This window comes from Hyaloscypha bicolor (genome assembly GCF_002865645.1).
Source record: "Hyaloscypha bicolor E unplaced genomic scaffold K444scaffold_124, whole genome shotgun sequence".
Classification (NCBI taxonomy): domain Eukaryota; kingdom Fungi; phylum Ascomycota; class Leotiomycetes; order Helotiales; family Hyaloscyphaceae; genus Hyaloscypha; species Hyaloscypha bicolor.
In genome coordinates this window covers 637878-658636 of record NW_020194626.1, presented here as the reverse complement: position 1 = coordinate 658636, position 20759 = coordinate 637878, and the positions used below count along the sequence as shown (strand labels likewise).

At 49.9% G+C, this 20759-nt stretch overlaps 8 protein-coding genes across 8 annotated transcripts; 4 read left to right on the top strand and 4 right to left on the bottom strand.

Moving 5' to 3' along the window:
• Window positions 1-10: 10 nt before the first annotated feature.
• Window positions 11-1324, top strand: K444DRAFT_537093 (uncharacterized protein; the record flags this gene model as incomplete). Its single annotated transcript, XM_024875438.1, has 2 exons — window positions 11-961; window positions 1013-1324. 2 exons carry the CDS (start codon window positions 11-13, stop codon window positions 1322-1324), a joined length of 1263 nt encoding a protein of 420 aa, XP_024732685.1.
• Window positions 1325-1502: 178 nt separating this feature from the next.
• On the top strand, window positions 1503-2329 carry K444DRAFT_79667 (uncharacterized protein). The gene has a single exon (XM_024888724.1). The coding sequence runs from the start codon at window positions 1619-1621 to the stop codon at window positions 2087-2089; it is 471 nt and encodes a 156-aa protein (XP_024732684.1). The 5' UTR covers window positions 1503-1618; the 3' UTR covers window positions 2090-2329.
• On the bottom strand, window positions 2329-3113 carry K444DRAFT_616844 (uncharacterized protein). The gene has a single exon (XM_024881000.1). It carries the CDS (start codon window positions 2941-2943, stop codon window positions 2569-2571), a length of 375 nt encoding a protein of 124 aa, XP_024732683.1. The 5' UTR covers window positions 2944-3113; the 3' UTR covers window positions 2329-2568.
• A 1130-nt stretch (window positions 3114-4243) lies between these two features.
• K444DRAFT_666454 (Di-copper centre-containing protein) lies at window positions 4244-6612 on the bottom strand (the record flags this gene model as incomplete). Its single annotated transcript, XM_024887188.1, has 8 exons — window positions 4244-4622; window positions 4671-5319; window positions 5422-5579; window positions 5635-5776; window positions 5882-6075; window positions 6121-6170; window positions 6226-6383; window positions 6437-6612. 8 exons carry the CDS (start codon window positions 6610-6612, stop codon window positions 4476-4478), a joined length of 1674 nt encoding a protein of 557 aa, XP_024732682.1. The 3' UTR covers window positions 4244-4475.
• A 1194-nt stretch (window positions 6613-7806) lies between these two features.
• K444DRAFT_666453 (uncharacterized protein) lies at window positions 7807-9335 on the bottom strand. Its single transcript, XM_024887187.1, has 3 exons — window positions 8979-9335; window positions 8460-8926; window positions 7807-8411 (listed from the first exon to the last, which is right to left on the bottom strand). The coding sequence occupies exons 1-3, from the start codon at window positions 8992-8994 to the stop codon at window positions 8082-8084; spliced, it is 813 nt and encodes a 270-aa protein (XP_024732681.1). The 5' UTR covers window positions 8995-9335; the 3' UTR covers window positions 7807-8081.
• Window positions 9336-10203: 868 nt separating this feature from the next.
• On the top strand, window positions 10204-12335 carry K444DRAFT_79233 (amidase signature enzyme). The gene is made up of 2 exons (XM_024888722.1): window positions 10204-10292; window positions 10405-12335. Exon 2 carries the CDS (start codon window positions 10643-10645, stop codon window positions 12182-12184), a length of 1542 nt encoding a protein of 513 aa, XP_024732680.1. The 5' UTR covers window positions 10204-10292; window positions 10405-10642; the 3' UTR covers window positions 12185-12335.
• A 1679-nt stretch (window positions 12336-14014) lies between these two features.
• K444DRAFT_537096 (uncharacterized protein) lies at window positions 14015-16302 on the top strand (the record flags this gene model as incomplete). Its single annotated transcript, XM_024875440.1, has 2 exons — window positions 14015-14241; window positions 14340-16302. 2 exons carry the CDS (start codon window positions 14015-14017, stop codon window positions 16300-16302), a joined length of 2190 nt encoding a protein of 729 aa, XP_024732679.1.
• Window positions 16303-17587: 1285 nt separating this feature from the next.
• K444DRAFT_645466 (alpha-galactosidase A precursor) lies at window positions 17588-18319 on the bottom strand (the record flags this gene model as incomplete). Its single annotated transcript, XM_024885090.1, has 1 exon — window positions 17588-18319. The coding sequence occupies one exon, from the start codon at window positions 18317-18319 to the stop codon at window positions 17588-17590; it is 732 nt and encodes a 243-aa protein (XP_024732678.1).
• Between the last annotated feature and the right edge of the window lie 2440 nt (window positions 18320-20759).

Genomic DNA, 20759 nt, shown 5'->3' with positions numbered 1-20759 from the left:
CAACACAACTATGCGCCGAATAACGAGACTCGGCAGGTCAATTGACCTGCTCCGAGCCAGGGCGGCTGCCCAAACACCATCTCCTTACCTCTGCTCGGCGTGCCAGCTCCAAGCTACCTCCTTCTCGACAACCAGCATCCGAGCAGCTCGCAACAACGGAAAAGTTCCTTTCACAGAGAAAATCCGTCAGCGGATATGGGGCACAGACAAGCCACCAGGATTAGAAGATCCCTATGGAGATAGAAGCGTTTTCGACAGGACGAAAAAACGAGCCAAGGTCGAAGAAGCCGAGGAGAGAGAAGACCAGCTGGAGGAGGCAAAGCCAACACCAGATTTGAGCACATACGAACCTGCATCTACGTGGGATGGATTGGAGAAAGTTGGGGGCTTTGGAAATTGGTGGAAAGAAAATTGGGATCCGGATCATCAGTTCCGAGGATTCCTGCCAGCGGAGGTTATAAAGGATTCGGATGAGGTTACGGCGGCTTTGCACAGAGCTATTGTGGAAGTTTTTGCGTTGCAGCAGGTTGGAATGCCGCCGAAGGATATATCAGCGGCGATACCGGGTGTTGATCTTACGCATGAAGTTCAGATCAGCCCTACTGCGACGGGAGCTACATTACAATTCTCACAGAAAGCTTCACTCGAACAGGTTATTCAATCATTAACACCGGCTGTGGACGATGAGACTACTGTTAAGGAGAACCCGACTGAATCTGAGGAAGATGTTGCAGCCGACAGATCAACGATTGATCCTCTCCATCCTAGCTCCCCTGAAGTTGAAGTGGACGAGACCGCAGAGAAGGGAAATCCAACAGAATCGGAAGAAGACGTGGCAGCAGACCGGTCTACTGTGGATCCTTTGTCGGGCTCTACTCAAATGACTTACGGTGAACTCGTCGCTTCCTGGGATCCATCATGGCTTCAGATTTCCTTGGAGAATCCCGAAATCAAATTTGCAGTAGGTGTTTGATTACATGCTGAAATGTGTACATGCTTATGATTGTTCTAGATAGTGAAGCGTACGATGCAATTGACCGGACTGCGGATACCAGATGCTGCCATCATGCCAGCCAAGACTGTCAAAGGCCTCCTCGCCCACCTCGTTAAGCCTCCCAAACCCCGCAAACTTGTCGATGCTCTTCAGCAAAAGGAAGAGCTGATGAATATTCCGAACGTCAGTATCTACGCGAAGAGAGTCACCCCAATCGATAAGCATAAGAGTGTTGGTAGATGGAAGGTCATTGAACAAAGGTTGACAGAGCGGGGCCTTCCAGTAACTGGCCATGAAGGACAGTCTCATGCGTATGGAGACTATAGATGATTGGGTGAGACTCTTCATATGGTGCAGCCGAAAAGTTTCTGCTGGATAACGCATAGCTACGGAATGTAATTTTATGGGATGTCTAGGATCGAGGAATGTGCAATACCATTTGTATTTTGCAATCTCTAAGAATGTCAATGATCAGTGATAAGAAAGACACACGTGTTTCATTCTCTTACTATTTCTTCTCCATCCCCCGCGTGTCAATTTTACAATGCATGAGAAGCTTATTCGCCTCTCTATCGTTCATTCCTAGTCTTCTATTGCTGGTCATCTTCAGACACATCCGACACAATGGCAGTTCTAGCATCCCCAAAGAAATCACCAGAGAAGTCCCCGGCAAAGTCACCGGCAAAGTCGCCTACGAAGTCTCCCACAAAGACTGCTTCCCCAGCGAAGTCGCCTCTTAAGAAAGCGCCAGCAAAGCCGAAAGCTGCTCCACCTCCTACCAGAGTACTGAGGTCTTCAGTCGAGCCTAGCGCAGTACCTCGCAAGTCGAAAGCCGCTCCCAATGCCAAAGCCGCCCCAAAGCCCAAGGGCGTCACCAAAGCAAACGCTCCAGCAAAGCCAAAAGCTGCTCCAAAAGCTAAGATCGCAGCGACTAAAGTCAAAGTCCCTGCAAAACCCAAAGCTGCTCCCAAGGCGAAGGCTAAAGCCGCTGCGCCGAAGAAGTCGGGGAAAGGGGCGATTGCTGTTAAGGAGGCAGCTACTATTACGCCGAGAGGACGGCCGGTGGGTGTTGTGAAGAAGAAAGGCGGAGCCTAGGGAGAACGTGTCGCCGAAGAAAGCGTCACCTAAGAAAGCTGCTTGAAGTGTGATTGGTTATGAGAAATCGGGAGCTTTGTGTTCGAATCGAGGAGATTGGGGTTCCTGGTGTTTATGAGGAGTCACGGAGTTGAGGGTAAATGTTTTGGGTTGAAATTGAACCGGAACGTGATGGTCCTTAAGGATCTCGTCCCACGATTTCTGTTTTTTCAATGTGGCATCCGGAGTATGGAGGAAGTGTTTGTGTATCTGCATTTTTACGTTTTACCAATTTCAACGTTTCAGTGTAAACCTTTGAACTAGTTGTCTCTTCGTACGATGCTGTTCTTCACTAATTCACTGGAGCCAGGAGCTGAAGAATTATCCAACGCTTTGCAAGACATGGAACAGGACATGGAAATCCTTCGGGGTATCATAATCATTCGCGCCTTCCCAAAACGCCATTCAATGCCATCTAACAACCAGTTCCAATCTCAAATTTACAAGAAGCAAAAAAAGAACGCAACGCCAAGCAGTGAAACACCACTAACTTGCATGATGGCGGAATCACTCGTCCCAAGTGCCGTGCTGCCTACACTTGGCTTCGTGGCAGTTGGCTTTCCCGTGGATGTCGAGGATGAAGTCTGTGTTGACGCCAAGTTCAGTGAGATGACTGGCACTCCATAGATTTCTTGGCTGGCTGAAAACCGCGATTGTGATAGATCGAAGCAGAAGGATTGGTAGATGGGGTTGAGCGTGTCTAATTGGTAGCCCTCAGCGGAAGGGGGACAGACTGAGGTTGATGCCGCAATCAGAGGGAGGATAAGGCTCGCCGTAAAGGCGAGGAGAGGTGCAGGAAGCATAGTGAGCCCCATTTTCAGCGAACATTTGAGGTGATGGAGGAGAGCGATCGTTTGTGTTTGTCCTCCTAGGAATTGATGCCAGACTTTAAGGGCGGGCATCCCCCCATTACATACCACCCGTGTGCATTGAACACTTTACGATAAGAATGGGAGCCTTGGATGTTGGTGACGACGAATCTTCGGAGGATTTGAGGACGCGGTGTTTATGCACTGCCTCGAAACGAGGCTGACTCATTGCGCTTTAAATAGAGGGGTCCAACATCAAAAGGAGAAAAATATATGATAGTTGCACAATTAACTGGAACGATATATTGAAGCATAGACTCAGAAATTTGTGGAAATGAAAATCATCTAGTAAGTCATCACCAAAGAGAGTAGTGGAAGTCCCTTGGGGAAACTTTGAAGTTCGTGAACTGATGCTGGCTCAGCCACCAGAGCCCCACGAAGGAAGACTTTCGAAACGCTAAATGCCACCCTTGCCGGTAGAATGATGAAACAGATCAGTTGAGAGAATATCAAACAATGAAACAGCGATTGCTGTCCACCTCCGGCGGAGGAACATGTTTCTCGCCTGGACAAGTTGCTTTCAACCCGAGATAACATTTGATTGACTGTCATGGCTTTCATATTGATGCTTCTACAAGACCATCTAGACAAAAGGGGTTGCGAATATCTAACCAGAAACGGTCGCAAACACCATATGTCTGAATATTAGTGCGTCCTACGCCATGATCAAGCTGTAAATGATCAATAAACGCCGATAGGATATGCGATTGGTATGTTTCCAGTGTTTGGAGTAATTTTTGGCACCAAAGAGTACGAGTTCACCTCAACTGGCATGTTTGCAAATGTTGGCATGCGCCTAACATGTGCAAGTGCTGAAATGTGAGAAGCAATATTAATAAGCTGCAAAGTCAAAACCCTGCCCCTTTATTCGTAAGCGAGTTTTCGGAAATGACAAAGGTAGTTCCACCATATCACAATGTTTAAGAAATAAGAAATATGGAATTTAAATGAAGGAGCTGGGGCATGAATTAGATTACCTCGCCTTTCGAGGGGGCCATTTCATGAAAATCCGAAAATTTTCGGGAAGGAGCGACCCTTCCCCTCCCCCGGTGTCGCTTCCACTTCATGACAAACAGAAGCAATTGTCTTGGTTAAAGGCAATGGCAATGGCAATGCAAGCAGCATGCATTTGTGCGTTCCTTGATGTACGAAAGTGGTTATGCATTATAATTTCTTCGTGGGGTTTCTACGCAATGATTCAACGAGCAAGTTCAATACAGTGCTCCTCCCATAGTTCATAAGCAGGGACGCATTTCATTTTTCCAGAACTTCAATTGGTTACAGCGCTTTGAGAACTGTCTCCGTGATCTATCAACTCTCGAAGCTCAGTAAAAGTACAGTACCGCACTCATATTCTCTCCCTAAAGCAGGCAATAGCGATGGCGAACGCGCCAGTGTAGCACTGGAGCCAGGGTGTTTCATCACGCTCCAGCCGCTTGAGAGCATCCGCCGTATTCAACCAACACCCAAATCAGCAGCTACTTCCCCTGAGTAACGCCAGGATGCAATGTCCGCTCTCCATACGTCGGCAGCTCAGTGATATGCCTTGGTTGCGTCACGTTCTCGTCCTGAACAACCAGCTGTAAACTGGGGACCTGCTCATTCGGAACAACAGTCAAGTCAAACTGCTCCAAGTCAGCACACCTCTCAAATTGGTTACGAACTCAGCTTACTTTCTGCACTCCCCACTTCAGATTATTCTCCAACCACTTCTCCACAGCCTCAACATTCATCGGATCAACGCCATTCTCCTCCAACCCTTTCGTCAAAGCAATTTCCGAATACGCGATGATGGTCGGATACGGTCCGCTGCCTTGATGTGGAGGAGGGAAAACAGAGAACGAGCCCACGCATCCGCTACTGAAGGGCCAATCTTCTGGTTTTTTGGGGGCTTGGCCAAGGAAGACTCGGACGATGAAGCGTTCGCCTTGGAGGTCGTATTTGGAGACTTTGAGAGCGACGGACCACTCTTTGGTTTGGGCAACGTGAGATGCGCCGCGCTTGTAGAATGTGCCTTGGGGGTGGTACATCCCGTTGATGATCGCGGAAACGTTTTGTTGCAGCTGGGCGGGGGTTTGGTTCCAGTCTTGGATTTCGGGGTAGGTATAGCCGAATGTGCTTGTCTTCCAAGATGATGCTGAGGTGTGGAACTGCCCTTGGCTGTTTGAGGAGAATGGTTCAAGTGGAGTCGATTGGGTGTCGAGAGTTCCTGGAGGAAGCGCGAATGTACCTGGGCCCTCCGTCAGAGGCGCGAGGTATTGGTAAGGAAATATGGATTGCCAAAGTGTAAAGATCCGGTCAACATTTGCATGATGGAGCCAACTGAATACCCAGTTGATTAGAAAATTAAAATCTCGAGCAGCGCAAGAGGAGGAAAACCCAATACGATAGTTGCAGTATATCAAGGAAGGGATAATGACTTACAAAGAAGGATCAAATGCAGCATAGCTAAGATAGCTCATATGGCCATTACCGCCACCAATGGTGCCATGTATAGTGTTATGGACATCCTCGAGTGAAGAACCACCTGTGGCAGTAGTGCAGAACGTATCGAATGTGGTGTCTTTCGTTAATGTGTAATACTACAAATCATTAATTAACCGCTGTAATGTAGCGAAGACGATCTATAGAACCCACAGTTTTTGCCATCAGACCTTCACTCGCGAGTGCCGTGTTGACATTATAAGTGAGGTCTCTGATTGTAAACTGATCGTTCGCGAGAGAACCATCAGAGGATGGGAAGTATGCTGGATTGAGTGGAAATGTGTGGAACTTGTATCTAGATACGGCTCGGTTAGTAATTCCCAGTCCTGGCTTTACAAACCTCGTTGTTTTCTTGAAGGATCAATAATTCAAGCATGATACCAATGGAAATTGCGCTCACTGATACAACGGATTTGCTACCGTCTTCACTCCAGAAGGAGTAGTAATTTGAACATATTGCTGGCTGACGACATCTGGCATAGTAGGGATAGATGCCCAATCCCAGTAAGGAATTCGAAAGTTGTTTGCAGCAGCCTGGTAGGTCGTCGAATCGTAAGTCTGAGCAATTGTCTGCACGTGACTGGCAAGGAGTTGCTAAAGGGATAAGTGAATGTTGTATGATTTGGCGAGGAGACCTACTTCATAGAGAGCGAGATACGGCCTGTGCCAAGTGAGGAACAGAACTGAGCCTGGATCATGGTAAGAAGACAACATATCGAGAAGGTCATAATGTCAATCACTTACCATGAGTACAGTAGCCACCCCATCCAGAGCCAGGGACCCCAGAAACCCCATTCCAGGGGATATAAGGGCGGCCATGAATGCCAGCAATTTGGAAGTATGAAAGTTGATCATTCTCATCCATATCTTGGAGAGCAGCCAGAGCTTGGATATAAAGAGACCTGTCTCCTGGGTCAGCACACTTCTCACAATTGGTGGAGGGAAGTCAGCTTACCATGTTGGTACATCATTCTGCATGTCCAGGATATTACGTCTCGCCGGCCTGGCTCCTGATTGACTGATGCCGGTCTGTACTCCGGTGATGGCGTAGTACTGAGCATTAACGGCTTGAGCAGAGAAGATCAAAAGGGCCAAGAGGGCCAGGAATCGGATGACGTTGTCGAAGAACATCTTGGGTTATGACTGGCGAAGGCAATAGTATGAGAAGCATGAATTAAAAGATCGTTCTAAAGTTCACAGCTCTCTCAGGAGAGGTATACTGTCCCCAGCTGGTGAGCCAGACAGGAGTGGAGAGAGGTTTGATTAGATCGGACTAAAGACGTTGGTGTGAGAGTTTGAGTAAAGAAGGAGGGAAGATAATTTTCTTTTTTACGGTTTTCTATCTTTTGAAAGTGAATCTCGTACCTGTCTTAGTCAACCTTCTCCTTCTCTGCCAAGTTCGCTTGGGATGAAAAGCTCCCGAACGCGTAGTTGCAGGACACACTATTGAAAACATGCGAAAGGTACGTAGCAGTGGTACCTGGGTGGCAGGCAGGGGCGGACTCGAGATTCATTCGTTATCAACATTTGATTTTCATACCACAGAGCTTGACTTGGGATTGAACCTCACCGACTTTCCACAACAAAAAGATACGAAGATTCTGAGTGTACTTTGGTGCAGCAGTTCGAGGTTGTCATTAAAGATGACCATTTGCAAGGAGGTAAACTGACACTAATGAGTTCTTCTGATTGTCGCATGAGTTCCTGCTCGTTGGCACCAAGCAAGCAGAGGCGCGTAGGTGAGGGATATTGCCGCTCCTTGTTCCTGGTCTCCAACACTTCCATGCCGTTTGCTTCCAGCCCATAACGGCGTGTCACCAAGGCAAATTTCATCAACGTGCTGTCCATGATCACCAAAATACGAGAACGTGGCTACATTGCCATACCACGGAAAAAAAGCAGAAATTTCCGAAAAGACTCAAAAATAGCAATTGCACAAACAAAACTCGCCGGGAGTCAGAAGAATGAAGGCCAACGGCCCTCGACGGAAACATGCATACACGAATTCAACGAACGACTGGTGACTCAAGCTAAGTTGGTACAACATACGACGAACGGTTTCGATGGGCGTGAAGATCCTTTCAGTTGCACCTCAACCTTGAGTACGACAGAGAAATGAGTTTGGGGAAATGGGAACATGCAGACAACGAGCACAGTACCTCGGAATTGGTTGTTTGATTCCGTTGACTTCGATTTAACCTCGGAGGCATTTGGCTTGGCATGTTTTCTTGGTAGGCATGCAGGCTCCCGTAAGCACTTCACTTGTGGCTAAATCCATGTTTGTTGACGGTGAGGTGGATTGGAAACGTTGAGGTATTGCATGGACATAAAAGTAACGTAAGATTCATGATGAGTCATGCTGCTGTTATGTGATCTTGGTAAATCATGATTTTATGTTCCAAGAAAAGGACCTCGCCAATCATATACATCGAAGTACCGCAATGCCGCCGTCTGTTCCCATTGGGAAAGAATGTGCGTGCGTGTTTATACGCTCAAGAGTATCCAGCCTAGAAAATGGGGTCCAAAAAAACCAACCAGAAAGGCATGCCAGCCAGATATACAAGAATCGAAAGGTCGAACAGAACAAAGAAGCTCGTCTATCAAAAGATCTTCCCAAAAGACCCGTATCTGGCGAAATATGCGTACTTCAGTATAACGAAAGCAACGATAGAGATGATGAAAGTCAGAAGCTCGAGTGACGCCTGGACCAAGCCAAACTTCCAGCCGTAGCTCACAACGTGACAGACAAGTCCGAAGTCGAGTACGTCGCTGGCAATTCCCTTCTTGTGGTTACCGCATGACCATTTCCAGAGATCGTTTTCAAGACTGGTCTGCTTGTTTAGAAAGAAGCATGCGCCCATGGATGATGCAAATCCGATGGCACTGAGAATTGCGAAGACAGCATTTATAGCGTTCCTGCTTTTCCTGAACTGTGCAAGAGTCAGATCCATTGTCATTCAGAGGATAGTGTGATTTACCTTGCTTGAAATGCAAGAAAGGCTGAAAACAACGATGCTAAGCACAAGGTTCAAGGCTGCAACGCCAGAAAATACAATACAGGGATGGTCTGTAATCGTGGCCGGCTTTGGAACGTTATCGAGAGGATGACCTGGTTTGTTTTGGGCCTTCCCAAACATAATGACAGCCGTCAAGATCAGAGAAAATGAGACGAGCATTATAAGAATAGCAAGAACTCGAATGTAGATCTGGTAGTCCTGGATGAATATCAGGACCGACTTTTGCATCTTCCCCGTCGATTCTTCTTGCTCTTGCTCCTCGTCTTTCTCCTTCAGACTGTTGGTCTCGGCCGAGGAGGAATGGACATCTCGTTTGACGTAGACATTGGGATCATTAATTTCGTTTGGTGGGGCTTTCGAATATCCAAAAGACACTTGACGGGAATAGGCTGCGGGCACGGGAACTACTGACTCTTGAAGAGCAGATTCTGCATTGCTCAATTAGCAATCTTCTGGGTTAAGAGAAGGGGGGTTCCTTACCAGTATGGCTTGACATTTTGCGAAGAGTATCTGCAAAGTTGGGTATTCTAACACTCAATGAAGAGGTCTGAAGGAATGAGTAGTCAGGGGAGAGTCAGAGCAACGCCCTCACCGCGTCCGCTCCATCGGCAGCCATTTCTTATATTCTTCATCTACATGCAAATTATGTTCAGCCAGCCTCACGCTGCCGGTGAACCCATGAAAGGCTGTTCAACGCCACCCCTCCGTAAGGCTGTACGAATGACAGATCGGCGTCCCAGCCTGAAGGTCGGTCACGGCCACTCACAGCAGCTCGCGGGAGATCCCGACCTGACGTGGGAGTCGGGTGTTCCACATGGTCTGGTGGCTGCATCTCTACGAGGAGAGTGGGACGATATCTGGGGCACGGGGGTGCAGATGAGTCGGCGTTGTCAAATGCGGGTTCCCTGCCGCATCCGAGCTGACAGGGCGGCCAGGCCGAAAATGCAGCATAGCCCAAAAATAGGTCAATTAGGGGATTTCTCGGCAATTAATCCAGCAAATTAGGGCCAAAGAAGAACAACCTTCTTCCGTTTAGATGGTGCACTCTACAGCACAGCCACGATGATATCTGGATCAGAAGCACAACAGTCGTACTGAAGTGTGCACTCGTAATCCGGGTCTCTCAATCGGTATCCGAGTCGGCGTTGCCACCATCCGGGAATCACCCCTCCAATGATTTCCTCCTTTTCAGCCAGGTTTCAAGAAACAGAGAAGCACGCAAAACATCTCTCGACTCCTTCTCCTAATCTCACAAGACAAACACCCAGCAATCCTGCCGCAAGTGGCAAACTTCTGTCGATCTCTACCCCACTGCTGCATCCACGAGGCTATGCTTTGGCCAAAGATCTCAAATCCTTATCAATCTCGAGATATTAGGGGCTATTTAAAGAGCGGCAAAAGTCAAAATGGTGCTGCAGCTCTCTGTTGCAGCGGAAATAGATGCAGACTGCATTGCATCTATCCACCTGGCAGCTTTTGACTCCAACCCCTTACTGCATGCTCAGTTTCCAACACCGAGCAGTCTTGAAGGATTGCACGCAGCTTTGAGCCAAGATGCTCTGAACACCATCAGGAATGGAGAGGGTTGTGGAACGATCGTCTTGGTGGTCAGAGACACAGAGGTTGATGGGCAAATCATCAGCTTCGCCAAGTGGGATCTACCTGAAAAGCCCAAAGATATCGTTCATTCTGATATCACGTGGCCGGAAGATTGTCGACAAGAATACCTGGATGAATACCATGAGAAGGCGAAATCTGCTAAGAATAGAGTCATCGGGAATAAGCCATATTACCGTAAGAATTGTATCTCCTTGTGTTTTCATAGTATTTTCTTTTGTTACTGTTCCTGATATAACTTGTTGTACACTTAGGCGATGAGTAAGCGCTTATTCACATGATCGGATAGCTTTACACCTTGAGAAGGATGCCAATCTTCGCTGTGCAGAAACACGCTTACAGCATGTGCAGATCTCACTTTCGTCGGGACCCTCCCGAAGTATGAGGGTCGTGGAGCCGCAACTTTGCTGACTGAGTGGGGCTTATTACGAGCAAAGAAAGACAATGTGCCAGTCTATCTTGAGAGCACTATCGCTGCATCTTCACTCTACCGAAGGTTGGGATTTGTGGCCCTCGATGGATTCTCAATGACGTTACCTGGGAAAGGACCAAGGAACGGACCAATCATTTACGAGGAGCTGGGTATGCTGAAAATATGGGAAGACCACGAGACAGCCGGAATGGATTACTGGGATTCCAGTCTAGGTATTACAAGTCTGTCACAAGACTATGAAGCTGGCATCAAACCTCAACATGTGGTGCAAGCTATATTTGACCGCATAGACGCGTACAAGCAAGTACAGCCGTCGGTTTGGATCCATCTTCAGCCCATCGGTGAGGTCATGCGGGCTGCAAATGAGCTCTCCATCCGCTGGCCAGATCCCAAGAATCGGCCGCCGCTGTACGGAGTTGCTTTCAGTGTCAAAGATAGTATCGATATTGCTGGTATCCCGACCACGACTGGTTGTCCTCCTCTTGCCTTCACGCCAACCGCCTCAGCGCCTGTGTATCAACGTTGCATCGATGCCGGTGGGCTTTTCATCGGTAAGACCAATATGGAACAGCTTGCAACAGGCATGACGGGCTGTCGAAGTCCTTTTGGCACGTTACACTCAACTTTCAGCAAATCTCACATTGTTGGAGGCTCGAGCAGTGGGAGTGCAGTCACTGTAAGTCAAGGGCTTGTATCGTTCTCCCTTGGAAGCGATACGGCAGGTTCAATTCGAGTACCAGCAATGTTCAATGGAGTCTGTGGGTTCAAGCCAACTAAAGGGACCGTGTCTGCAAGAGGTGTCTCACCAGCTTGTTTGCACCAAGACTGCGTATCGTTTCTGACTTCCAATGTCGAAGATGCGGAAATGTTATGGGACGTATGCAAAGGCTTTGACAAAGGGGACTTCTTCGCCAAATTGCCTTCCACGCGCCCTATTCGGAAGTCGAAACAGCTCCGGTTCAAATTTGGTGTTCCTCCGGCCTCAGCACTGGAGATCTGCAGTCTTCCATTCAAGAAACAATTTGCCGAGGTCATTGAAATCATTCAGAAAAGCGGAGGCAAGCTAGATGACTTGGAGTGGAACCCCTTTGCAGCTGCCAATGAACTTCTCTACAACAGTTCATTCGTCATGGAACGATTGACCATTCTACCAGAAGGCTGGCTCGCTCAGAACAAACAATTGCTTCACCCTGTTACCAGACAGGTCTTTGAGGGGACATTGGCGAGGAACAGTTCTGCTGTCGATCTATTCAAGGACCTGCACAAGCAGGCTGAATACAAGAGAGCTGTTGAGGATATCTTGACATTTGAGGAAGACATCGATAATGAAACGGATGAAATAACACTGATGATCGCCCCAACAACCCCGTTTCATCCTACGATTAAAGAGGTCGACGAGGATCCGATCGGAATCAATGGCAGGCTGGGGAGCTTTGCTCACTTTGCTAACGTCCTCGACTTGGTCGGGATTGCGATGCCTTGTGGGACTTATGAGATTGAGGACGTGTTTGAGGGCAGGAAGACGAGATTGCCGTTTGGGGTTACTATTTTGGCTGGTGCTGGGTTAGATGGGGAGTTGCTGAGGGTTGCTGCGATGCTCGAGGAGGCTTTGCAGGATGTTGGCCAGGAGGAGTAGCTTGGTTGTTCTTGTCCTCCTAGGACGTGACCCAATGGATTGAAAACAAACCGCTGCAGAAGTCTCGGCCTCCGGTTTCCAACCCTCCCTCCTCCTCCGGATCAAGTCCAAGATGAAAAGGGGGTCATCACGTGTCTCCAAGTCACGTTCCACCCCTTTGTTCGGCCGACCTCGTGCCCCGAGCTCTGGAACCTTGCCTCTGGAGCACTTCCGTGACACACAAAATTTCGTGAGTGAAATGTCTGCAATCTCGACATTACCTAACTCCCACTGTGGACCCTGACCCACTTCATGCGGTCGGCATGTGCTGCCCCCCAGCCTCGTCCCGCCGTGGCCAATGGGGAGCGCGGAATTGGAATCTTTTAGCAATCCGGAAGCGACACCTACGTAGGATCTGTGGGGTAGCCCTGCGCCTCCGATCGGCTCACGCGCGAAGAGGCCGAGCCTCACCGCCATTGGGCCAGGAATCGGATGTTTCGCAGGACGTCGTCCAGATGCACCGTCGATTGCGATAAGGATATTCTCGCTGAGTGGTGAGAAGGGGCAAAGGAGCACGGGGAGCACGGAGGCCCTCGTCGGTCGAAATAGAGTATTTGCGGTCGCAAGAGCACAGCCAGTCAGGAGCTGGGCTATGGTCAGTGATTACGTACCAAATTGCTAGACGGAGGTTTGCTGCTGTCATCAAACGTTCGGGAGGCAGGCTGTCACAGGCTGTCCAAGGTCTCGCACGAGTAAGGAGCGGATTAGCGCGTCCTCTGACGCGGTACCACCAGTAGCTGCGAGGTACGGATTAGTGTTCGATTCGATAGAGATATATCACATCAATCAATCATGCTGCTTATCTGCAGCTGCAAACGTCGTTGTCCCACGCACTGCCACCCGCTCACGTCGACAACGGCTTTCTGCGGTCCAGCTGCTGGGGAGATGTGATCTGAGTGATATACCGCCCCCAACCTCGATTCAGCCTCTCGAATCCCCCCCGCGTTCTCCAGGTCAAGGTGCCAGCTCAATGACGGCGAAAAGCATTCACCATCTGATCTTGCTTCAATCACTGGCTGGGTCGTACAGCAGTGGCGGCCACTGAAGGGCTTCCAGAAAGAACGAAAGAGAGAAAGAGAGGGCCGTGGTTTTCATCCCAAATCCAAATTTAAATCCAAAGTTTGGAGTGGCTTCTCCCTCGGCCTTATCTAGGTTGTTGTCCTTTATCAACTTCGGTATCGGTCTCTGGGACCGAAGACAGCAGGACTGGCCAGGCCGCTGCTGCTCCCACGATTACCTTCCCGCCGATAAGCTCGTACCCCGCCGGGCGACCAGGTCTTTGCCAGAGAGAGAGTGGGGAGACACGATAGGCGCATCTCCCGGTATTCTGCTGGGCCAGTAAACATCACTCTCGCTGACTATCAGAACGTTTCTGCCGGTTCTGCGTGCTGGACCTGCTCTTTCGAGCTCCTGCGTTTTGCCACTCGGCCACTCACAGCTTTGCCCCCAGCCTTCCCAGCCTTTCCTGCCTGCAAGAGCTGGCCATCGCCCTTCTCCGAGGACAGGGAAGAGAGCCCAAGAGATATCCAAATCCTCCTAGCTGCAGCTCCCGCCCACAGTCCATCTGCATCGGAGCCAACCGCCGATAGCACAGTTGGTCACCGGCCCAACACAGAATTCCGGTACCTGGTGCGGATCCGCAACCCTATCGAGCCTCATTACGCCATGTCGACCCCAACTGCGGTTGCTCGCACGGCTCCCATTGCTATCGCTGCGAGAAAGCCCCGTCCTGACACCTCACTCGAGCTCCCGAACAGCAACACCAACGGCAGAGGGCACCTCTCGGCCAGCATGAGCAGTACAACGTCGGCAGAATCGGGATCCAATATCAGAAGTCGGAAGGATAGGCCGTGCGATGCGTGCCGGCGGCGGAAGAGCAGATGTGTGATCAATGAGGGGCAGACGAGCTGTGTGTTGTGCCAGTTTCATACCCAGGAATGTACCTTCGTTCAGAGCCCGCAGCCGAGAAAGAGAAAATTGAACACGGAGGGGAAGGAAGAATCTGTCGCGAAAAGAAGGTCAGCAGATTTTTTCTTCTCCTGCTGTAGAGCCCACTTTTCCCCTGTATTAATCAGTGCTTGTACAAGTTGACAATGGCTAATTTTGGGTACAACAGATCACCAGATAGAACAGACGAGAGAAAGCGAAGACCGACCGAGTCGAGTGTCTCGAGCACTGGAGCTACCAATTCGCTGATTGAGGATATGGCCAATATTGGAGGGCCGACTCTGCTGAAGCGAACACTGGGACTCCAGAACGATCGATACAGCCAATATATTGGACCCACGACCGATTTCGAGCCATCGCTTATCGATTTATCGCCTTTCGACCCTCAAGATGAAAGTTTGTTGTCGCGGGGGACGTTGAGGAAAGTTAGCGATGTGGATACTTTTCTGATGTTGCCGGACTACAGCACGCCAGGTCACGAGCACCAGGTCGAGGATGCCGACGCAATCGAGAACATTATTGCACCACACGGACCCGCGCTGCTCGATCTATATTTCCAGATCATTCATCCCAACTTCCCAATCCTTCAAAAAACAGTTTTCTTCGAGAAGTACAATCGATCATATCGCGAATTTTCTCCCCCAATCCTTGCAGCTGTTTATATCCTGGCCATCAACTGGTGGGACCACAGCGAAGAGCTTGTCAATGTCCCCAAACCGGATATTCATGAGCTGGAAAGATTGGCACGGGTCACGTTGGCAGATGCCATGTACAGACCGAAACTATCCACGGTTCAGGCGGGGCTGCTGCTCTCCCAACGGCCCGAAGGCGATCAATGGGCACCGACGGCGCAACTTGTGGCGATTGGACAAGAACTCGGACTCCATCTGGACTGCTCTAATTGGAAGATCCCTCCGTGGGAGCGTGGGTTGCGAAAACGTCTTGCCTGGGCTTTATACATGCAGGACAAGTGGGGGTCACTGGTCCATGGCCGACCCTCCCACATCTTCGCTTCCAACTGGGCGGTTCTACCCCTCTCGCCAAGTGACTTCCCCGACGTCGAGTACGACGAATCAGACACCGAAGAAAGCGCCGAGTACGAAAAGGGTCGTCTGCTCTTCACCCAGACGATCGTCCTCTCTCAGATCCTGGCCGAGGTTCTCGACACTTTCTATACGCTCCAAGCCATGGCAGCCGTGGCCCAAGCCGGACCTCAAGGCACGCATCTCGTCCTCCAACTCGCAAAGCCTGTGCAGTTGAAGCTGAAAGACTGGTTCGCCGCCCTTCCTCAATGCCTACGGATGGACTCCTCGTCAACCACCTCCCCAAATAGCACCAAGCTCTCCTCAACCGGCTTCCTGCACCTCGCCTACTTTGCCACAGAAATCACTCTCCACCGCCGCATCATCCGCTCCCTCTCCACCTCAACCACATCTCCCTCCTCCCCTTCATCCCCTACCGCTAAGCCATCCCTCGACCCCTATATCGTGCACATCTGCCGCAGCGCCGCCAAGACCCGCCTCATTTCCGCCATGGACTTCGTGAACCGCCTCACCTCCTCCCATCTCCGCTCCTTCTGGTACTTTGCTTCGAAGACGAACTTTGCCTTGATAGGCACTTTTGGCTCGTTGCTCTGGGCTACGGCGCCGGGACGGGAAGAGGCGGATTGGTATCGCAGGAGACTGGGCGAGTATCGGTGGACGTTGGGCGTGTCGTGTAAGGGCAGTGGGACGGAGGGTGGGATTGTGAGGTTGACGGAGTTTGCTATGGGGATGTTGGATGTGTCAACTGGGCTGCTGAAGGCGTTGCCTGAGAAGCCGGCGTTGAGTCGAGTTGGGAGCGAGAGTGAGAATTTTGGGAGCAGGAGGCAGAGGAGCATCGCTGAAGGGTATGGGTATGGGTATAATGGCGGAGGAGGCGGGTTCGGAATTGGCGGTGCGAGGGGTGATGGCAGCGTGGGCAGCTTTGGAGCGGAGAGGGATGGCGAGCAGGATGCTGGGTTGGGGATTAGGAGTGGGCTTGCGAGCCCGAGTACGAGCGTGAGCTCGTCTGGAGGAAGTGGAGCGGGCTATGATACTTACATGGCTTCGACGGGCTTTGGTGTCGCGGGAGGTGGCGATGAGGGATATTAAGGCGGTGAAAAGATATGATTTACGAAGCAATTCATGTTTGCATTGCGAGGATAGCAGGCTTTCTTTGGGGTGTTGGTAGCGATAGATCTGATAGGAATTTGCAAGAAGATTTCATTAGCCCCGCTGGCCTCGTCTTGGGTATCGCTTCCATCCCACTTACACGCGCCTCCTCGCGAAACAAAAACAGAGAGAGGACAAGAAACTCGCTCACAGGTGCGAAAGTCGCTCAAAACGATATCAACACCACCTCGCGTCATCCTTAGCTCCAAAAAAAAAAACAGACGGCAAAACACTAGCGAAACACCTTCGAAATGGTGGTTGCCGTAGAAACCCAGGCGAACTGATTTTTGGAGGTCGTCGGTGCCCTGGGTGGGAAGGGGGCTTTCGATCTGTTCACATGTTAGCTGGCTGTTTTCCTGAGAGAGGAGGAATTTTGTACTTGCCGGATTGGCGGTGCTCGGGGGAGCAGTCTTTGGTGAACTATACCCGCTTCCTTGGTGGCCCCCCTGGATCTACTGCAGCGTGCGTGAGGTAGACCAGCAGTCCTCACCGAGTGGCCGCCGGCCAAGGCTGAAGCAACACACCGCTCTACGCCGTCCACCTCTCGCCTCACAGTGGGCTCCCAGTCTGGGGGTTATACAACATCTGTGCCAAACCCACCACCCGGACCCTCGCAATTGTTAGCGAGAACGAATTGCGGAGTGTTTTTTGTCGAATCGATTTTCCGACCGAACTAGAATTAGTGAAGGCATCTTCTCTTATTCCGAGTTACAAAGGTCACTTTGCAAAAAAAAAAAAAGGCGAGGCTGTAAGCGAGAGGGGGAGGGAAAGGAGTTATTTTACTTCACGAGTGAGTTGCAATGTTGGGATGCCTACTTGGAGAATTGCGCGGAACGGGAAGGCACGAAATACTCGGGGTGGGGTCGAAGAGAGTTAGGGCTGCCAGACGATGGGCGTTCGATGTCCCGGGCGACGCCTGGATAATCAACGATAGCCTATGGACATTGAAAGAGATGGACAGCTTCCGAACCGACAGGAAACAGTTCATTGAGAGAATGGACGGAGAGTGCGGAGCAACCGCTAGCAGAATTCACGACCGACAAGATTCGAATGTCCCAGGAAATGCTGAACATCAAGTCAGTTCCCTTACCTTGAGGAGGTTGCAGTGCTGGCAGGCCGCACGGGAGCTGACTAGCAGAAGGCCAAGGCGAGAACTGCAAACAGGTGTGATGGAGAGAGAGTGGAAGCAGTACCATCGCAGCAAAGTTGGCTCAGGGTAAGATTTTTAAGTCTCCTTCTCCTCCTCGTCCAGAATTACCCCACCAATACCTGACTCATCTAACAGCTGTTCCTCCAACCCCCTTAGTTCCGCCTCCATGGCCTCACTGTCATCCGATCGCTCTGCTGTCTCAAAATCGATAAGAACAGCACCCCCTTCCGAAATCAAAAAGTTGTGCTTATTTAGATCCTTGTGAAGGATACCCAATCCATGCAGTTGTCTAACAACAGCCTTGCAGGCAGGAAGGTCCGAGATGGTAGCGTGGCGGCCATCAACGTTTTCGATGAGGAACCCAATAACCCAGCCATCTTCAGTCAGGTATCCTAAGAACTCTGGGCCGATACTGCTGCCATCTATCCACGAATAAGCTTGAGTCTCAGTGATATAGTATCCTATTTCCCACTCGAATCTTGCAAATTTGGCGATTATTGGTTTCCTGAATTGCGGAGAAGATGCCACGTAGACATTTGCCCTCAGTCGCTGTCCGATCTTGAAGGATAAGTAGTCGTAGGACTTTGCATGCCATAGAGGCGTGATTGAGGGAAAGTCTTTCCTGGAGGTCTCTGCGAAGAACGTCGTCGCGTTCTCCGCTGCCTGCGAGATGCGGCCATAGTTCCAATTACCGGCGGGAAATGGCGGCAGCTTTGATAGCAGAATTGGTGGAAAACACAGATCATCGACTTCGTGGATTTTTGGTTCGATCGTGATGTACTTGAAGTCCTTTTTGTTCACGAGCATTCTGTAATGGCTAGGTGTGTTGCCCTCGCAATCTATTTCTTGATTCAAGATCTCAACCGTCGTAGGACACACAACTTCGGTGGGCGCCATGCTTCAACACCGTCGAAAATCTGTGGAAGTACAAATTTGATTACGACTACTCGATCGGGGGCTGATGGCAAGGTCTGTTGGAGAAAGGCGTAGACTTGTTGATTGGGTCTCGCTAAACAGAGCTGAAAATTCGCGGCAGCAACGCATCCATGACACCGCGCCTCCGCTTAATCGTGCGTCAAGACTTGCACTAAAGCCCCTGCGTCCCTGCAGGTTTTACTGATGCACAGGTGGGCACGAGTACTTCGAGATATCTAGTCTAGCAAGTCATGCCACCATATCACAACTTGCAGTTGGTGCATTTCCTTTCTCGATCTTGACCCACACTTGCCCCACGACGACGGATATTCCCCTCAACAGCCTCGATCTCTCCTTGAACACGATCGACTCGTTCTCTCCTACACTTGATCAGCAACCCGTACAGCCAGGCCCGACTCATCGATACCATTGTAAGGACTTATAATTTGGAATTGCACCAGCCGATCCCAAAATAGATGGCTGCAACTGGAAAAACGGCGGAGGAATAGTCAATGACACAGAACAGACGAACGATCCTCGGTATTCTTCGAGCATAGCGTGTGTGTATGTTACTGTTGGAGAGAATGAATCGAGCAGAGAAATCGTGGGATTGATCGACAGAGCAGATGCCAGACGGCCTTAAATCAACCAAACTTTTGAGATAGATCAGAGCGTCTCACACACTAGCATTGTTCCTTCTCAAGCGTTTCAAGAAGCTGCCTCTCCTTGTCCAACTCGTCGACCTTGCGCTGAAGCTCACGACGTCTGTGAGACTACGACTATTAGTGAAAGATAAGGATAGCCAGACTAGAGAGGAATACATACAGTCGCGCGGTACACGTGGCTTGAAGGGGAGCCGCAAAGCAAGTTGAGCCAAAGAAGAATTCGGATATACAAGTGTACAGGTATTGATGCATGGAAATCTCAGACGACGATTTTGTGACGTGTGGATTAGATGAATCGAAATGGAGATTGTGAGTGTTCAGGTTTGGCTCAAACCAGACTGGAAAATTTCTAGCTCCCGCCACGCACAAAATTACACGTCAATCTGATTTGTCGGAGCAGGCTTGAGACAAGGCTCCGTGATAATTGAGAGAATCAATTCTGAAATAAATTCACCTACTCTATCTCAACTACCTATTTACCAACCTTGATACACGCCTCCACACTGCACCTTCTCACTCGACCCATTCCCCACAACCGGGTTATTATAATTGGCAGTCTCATATACCAACCCAATTTGAGTCTGGCCCGCAGGGCATTGGTTAAAAAGATCCAGCTCGCAAGATTGTGAGCCATACCTTGGGACAAAATCATATGTACCGCACTCAGAGGTCTGGAAACATTCTGCGCACTGGGCGCTGGCGATAAACACGTTGTTGTCTCCCTCTTCGGCGGATAGACCAATTTAGTTCCCGTTCGCATCTGATGTGACCATGTTTTGGGAACCGCACGCGGCGTAGTAGATTGCTTGAGGAGGGAAAGTGGTGGTCGATGCTGTGGTGGTGCTGGAATTGAAGATGGATTAGCTTATGATAGACGGACAAAGTTTGATGGGTGGTCATGACTGTGGGACGAAGCTGGTGTGTAAAGCTACTGGAGGTGGGGTGGATTATTTGCCGATGTATGAGCTAGAGAATGAAAGAAATAGTGCTTACCTAGTCGTGGTAATGTAAGTTGATACACTCTAAGTTATGGTCGTTATCGTTATAGTCTATGCACAAATCAGCATGGCCTCTTGGTCTATTCCTCAATGTCAAAGCCTTAGAGACACCTAAAACTCTGGATTTAGCTCTCAACCTAGCAAAACTTGACTCTTCCCAGCCGTTTCCCCAAGCCTGGAACTATTCTAAAAGAGCAATAGCCAGTGCTAGGATAGAACTACGGACACGAAAATGATTTACCTACTAGGAACTCAGAATGCAATGTAAAATCTACCCTCATGTCTGGCGATCACGGAGCACTTCTGGACCTCCATCGTGTGGCAAAGAGCAAATCATCACTACCATACCTCTAGTGAAGCCTCATTCAAACTTCCCTCCCCATTTCCTTACATAGACCGCAACACTGCGGGTGTTCCGCTGAGAGTCATATGTATCGGTGCTCCTGAGATGGATTGAATATTGGGATGCTAGTGACTTTGACGGGAATGAGGGGGGCGACACTGCGAGACCCGGCTGGTTGTCCTGGATCAGCCGCATGACTAGGGTGCCTGGGTGCTTTTGATTATAGAGAGGAGGATGGAGATGATACTGCTGCTGCTGCTGCTGAAGTTATACGGGAAGTTCATCGTGTTGAAGCTGCTGAGAGCTGAAGAGTTGCCGAAGTTTCT

Coding starts and splice junctions, on each gene's coding strand:
- K444DRAFT_616844 (XM_024881000.1), bottom strand. CDS start 2,943: ATGGGGCTCACTATGCTTCCTGCACCTCTCCTCGCCTTTACGGCGAGC.
- K444DRAFT_666453 (XM_024887187.1), bottom strand. Junction 8,412..8,459: donor TTTCTTGCATTTCAAGCAAG/GTAAATCACACT, acceptor ACTCTTGCACAG/TTCAGGAAAAGCAGGAACGC.
- K444DRAFT_79233 (XM_024888722.1), top strand. CDS start 10,643: ATGACGTTACCTGGGAAAGGACCAAGGAACGGACCAATCATTTACGAG.
- K444DRAFT_79667 (XM_024888724.1), top strand. CDS start 1,619: ATGGCAGTTCTAGCATCCCCAAAGAAATCACCAGAGAAGTCCCCGGCA.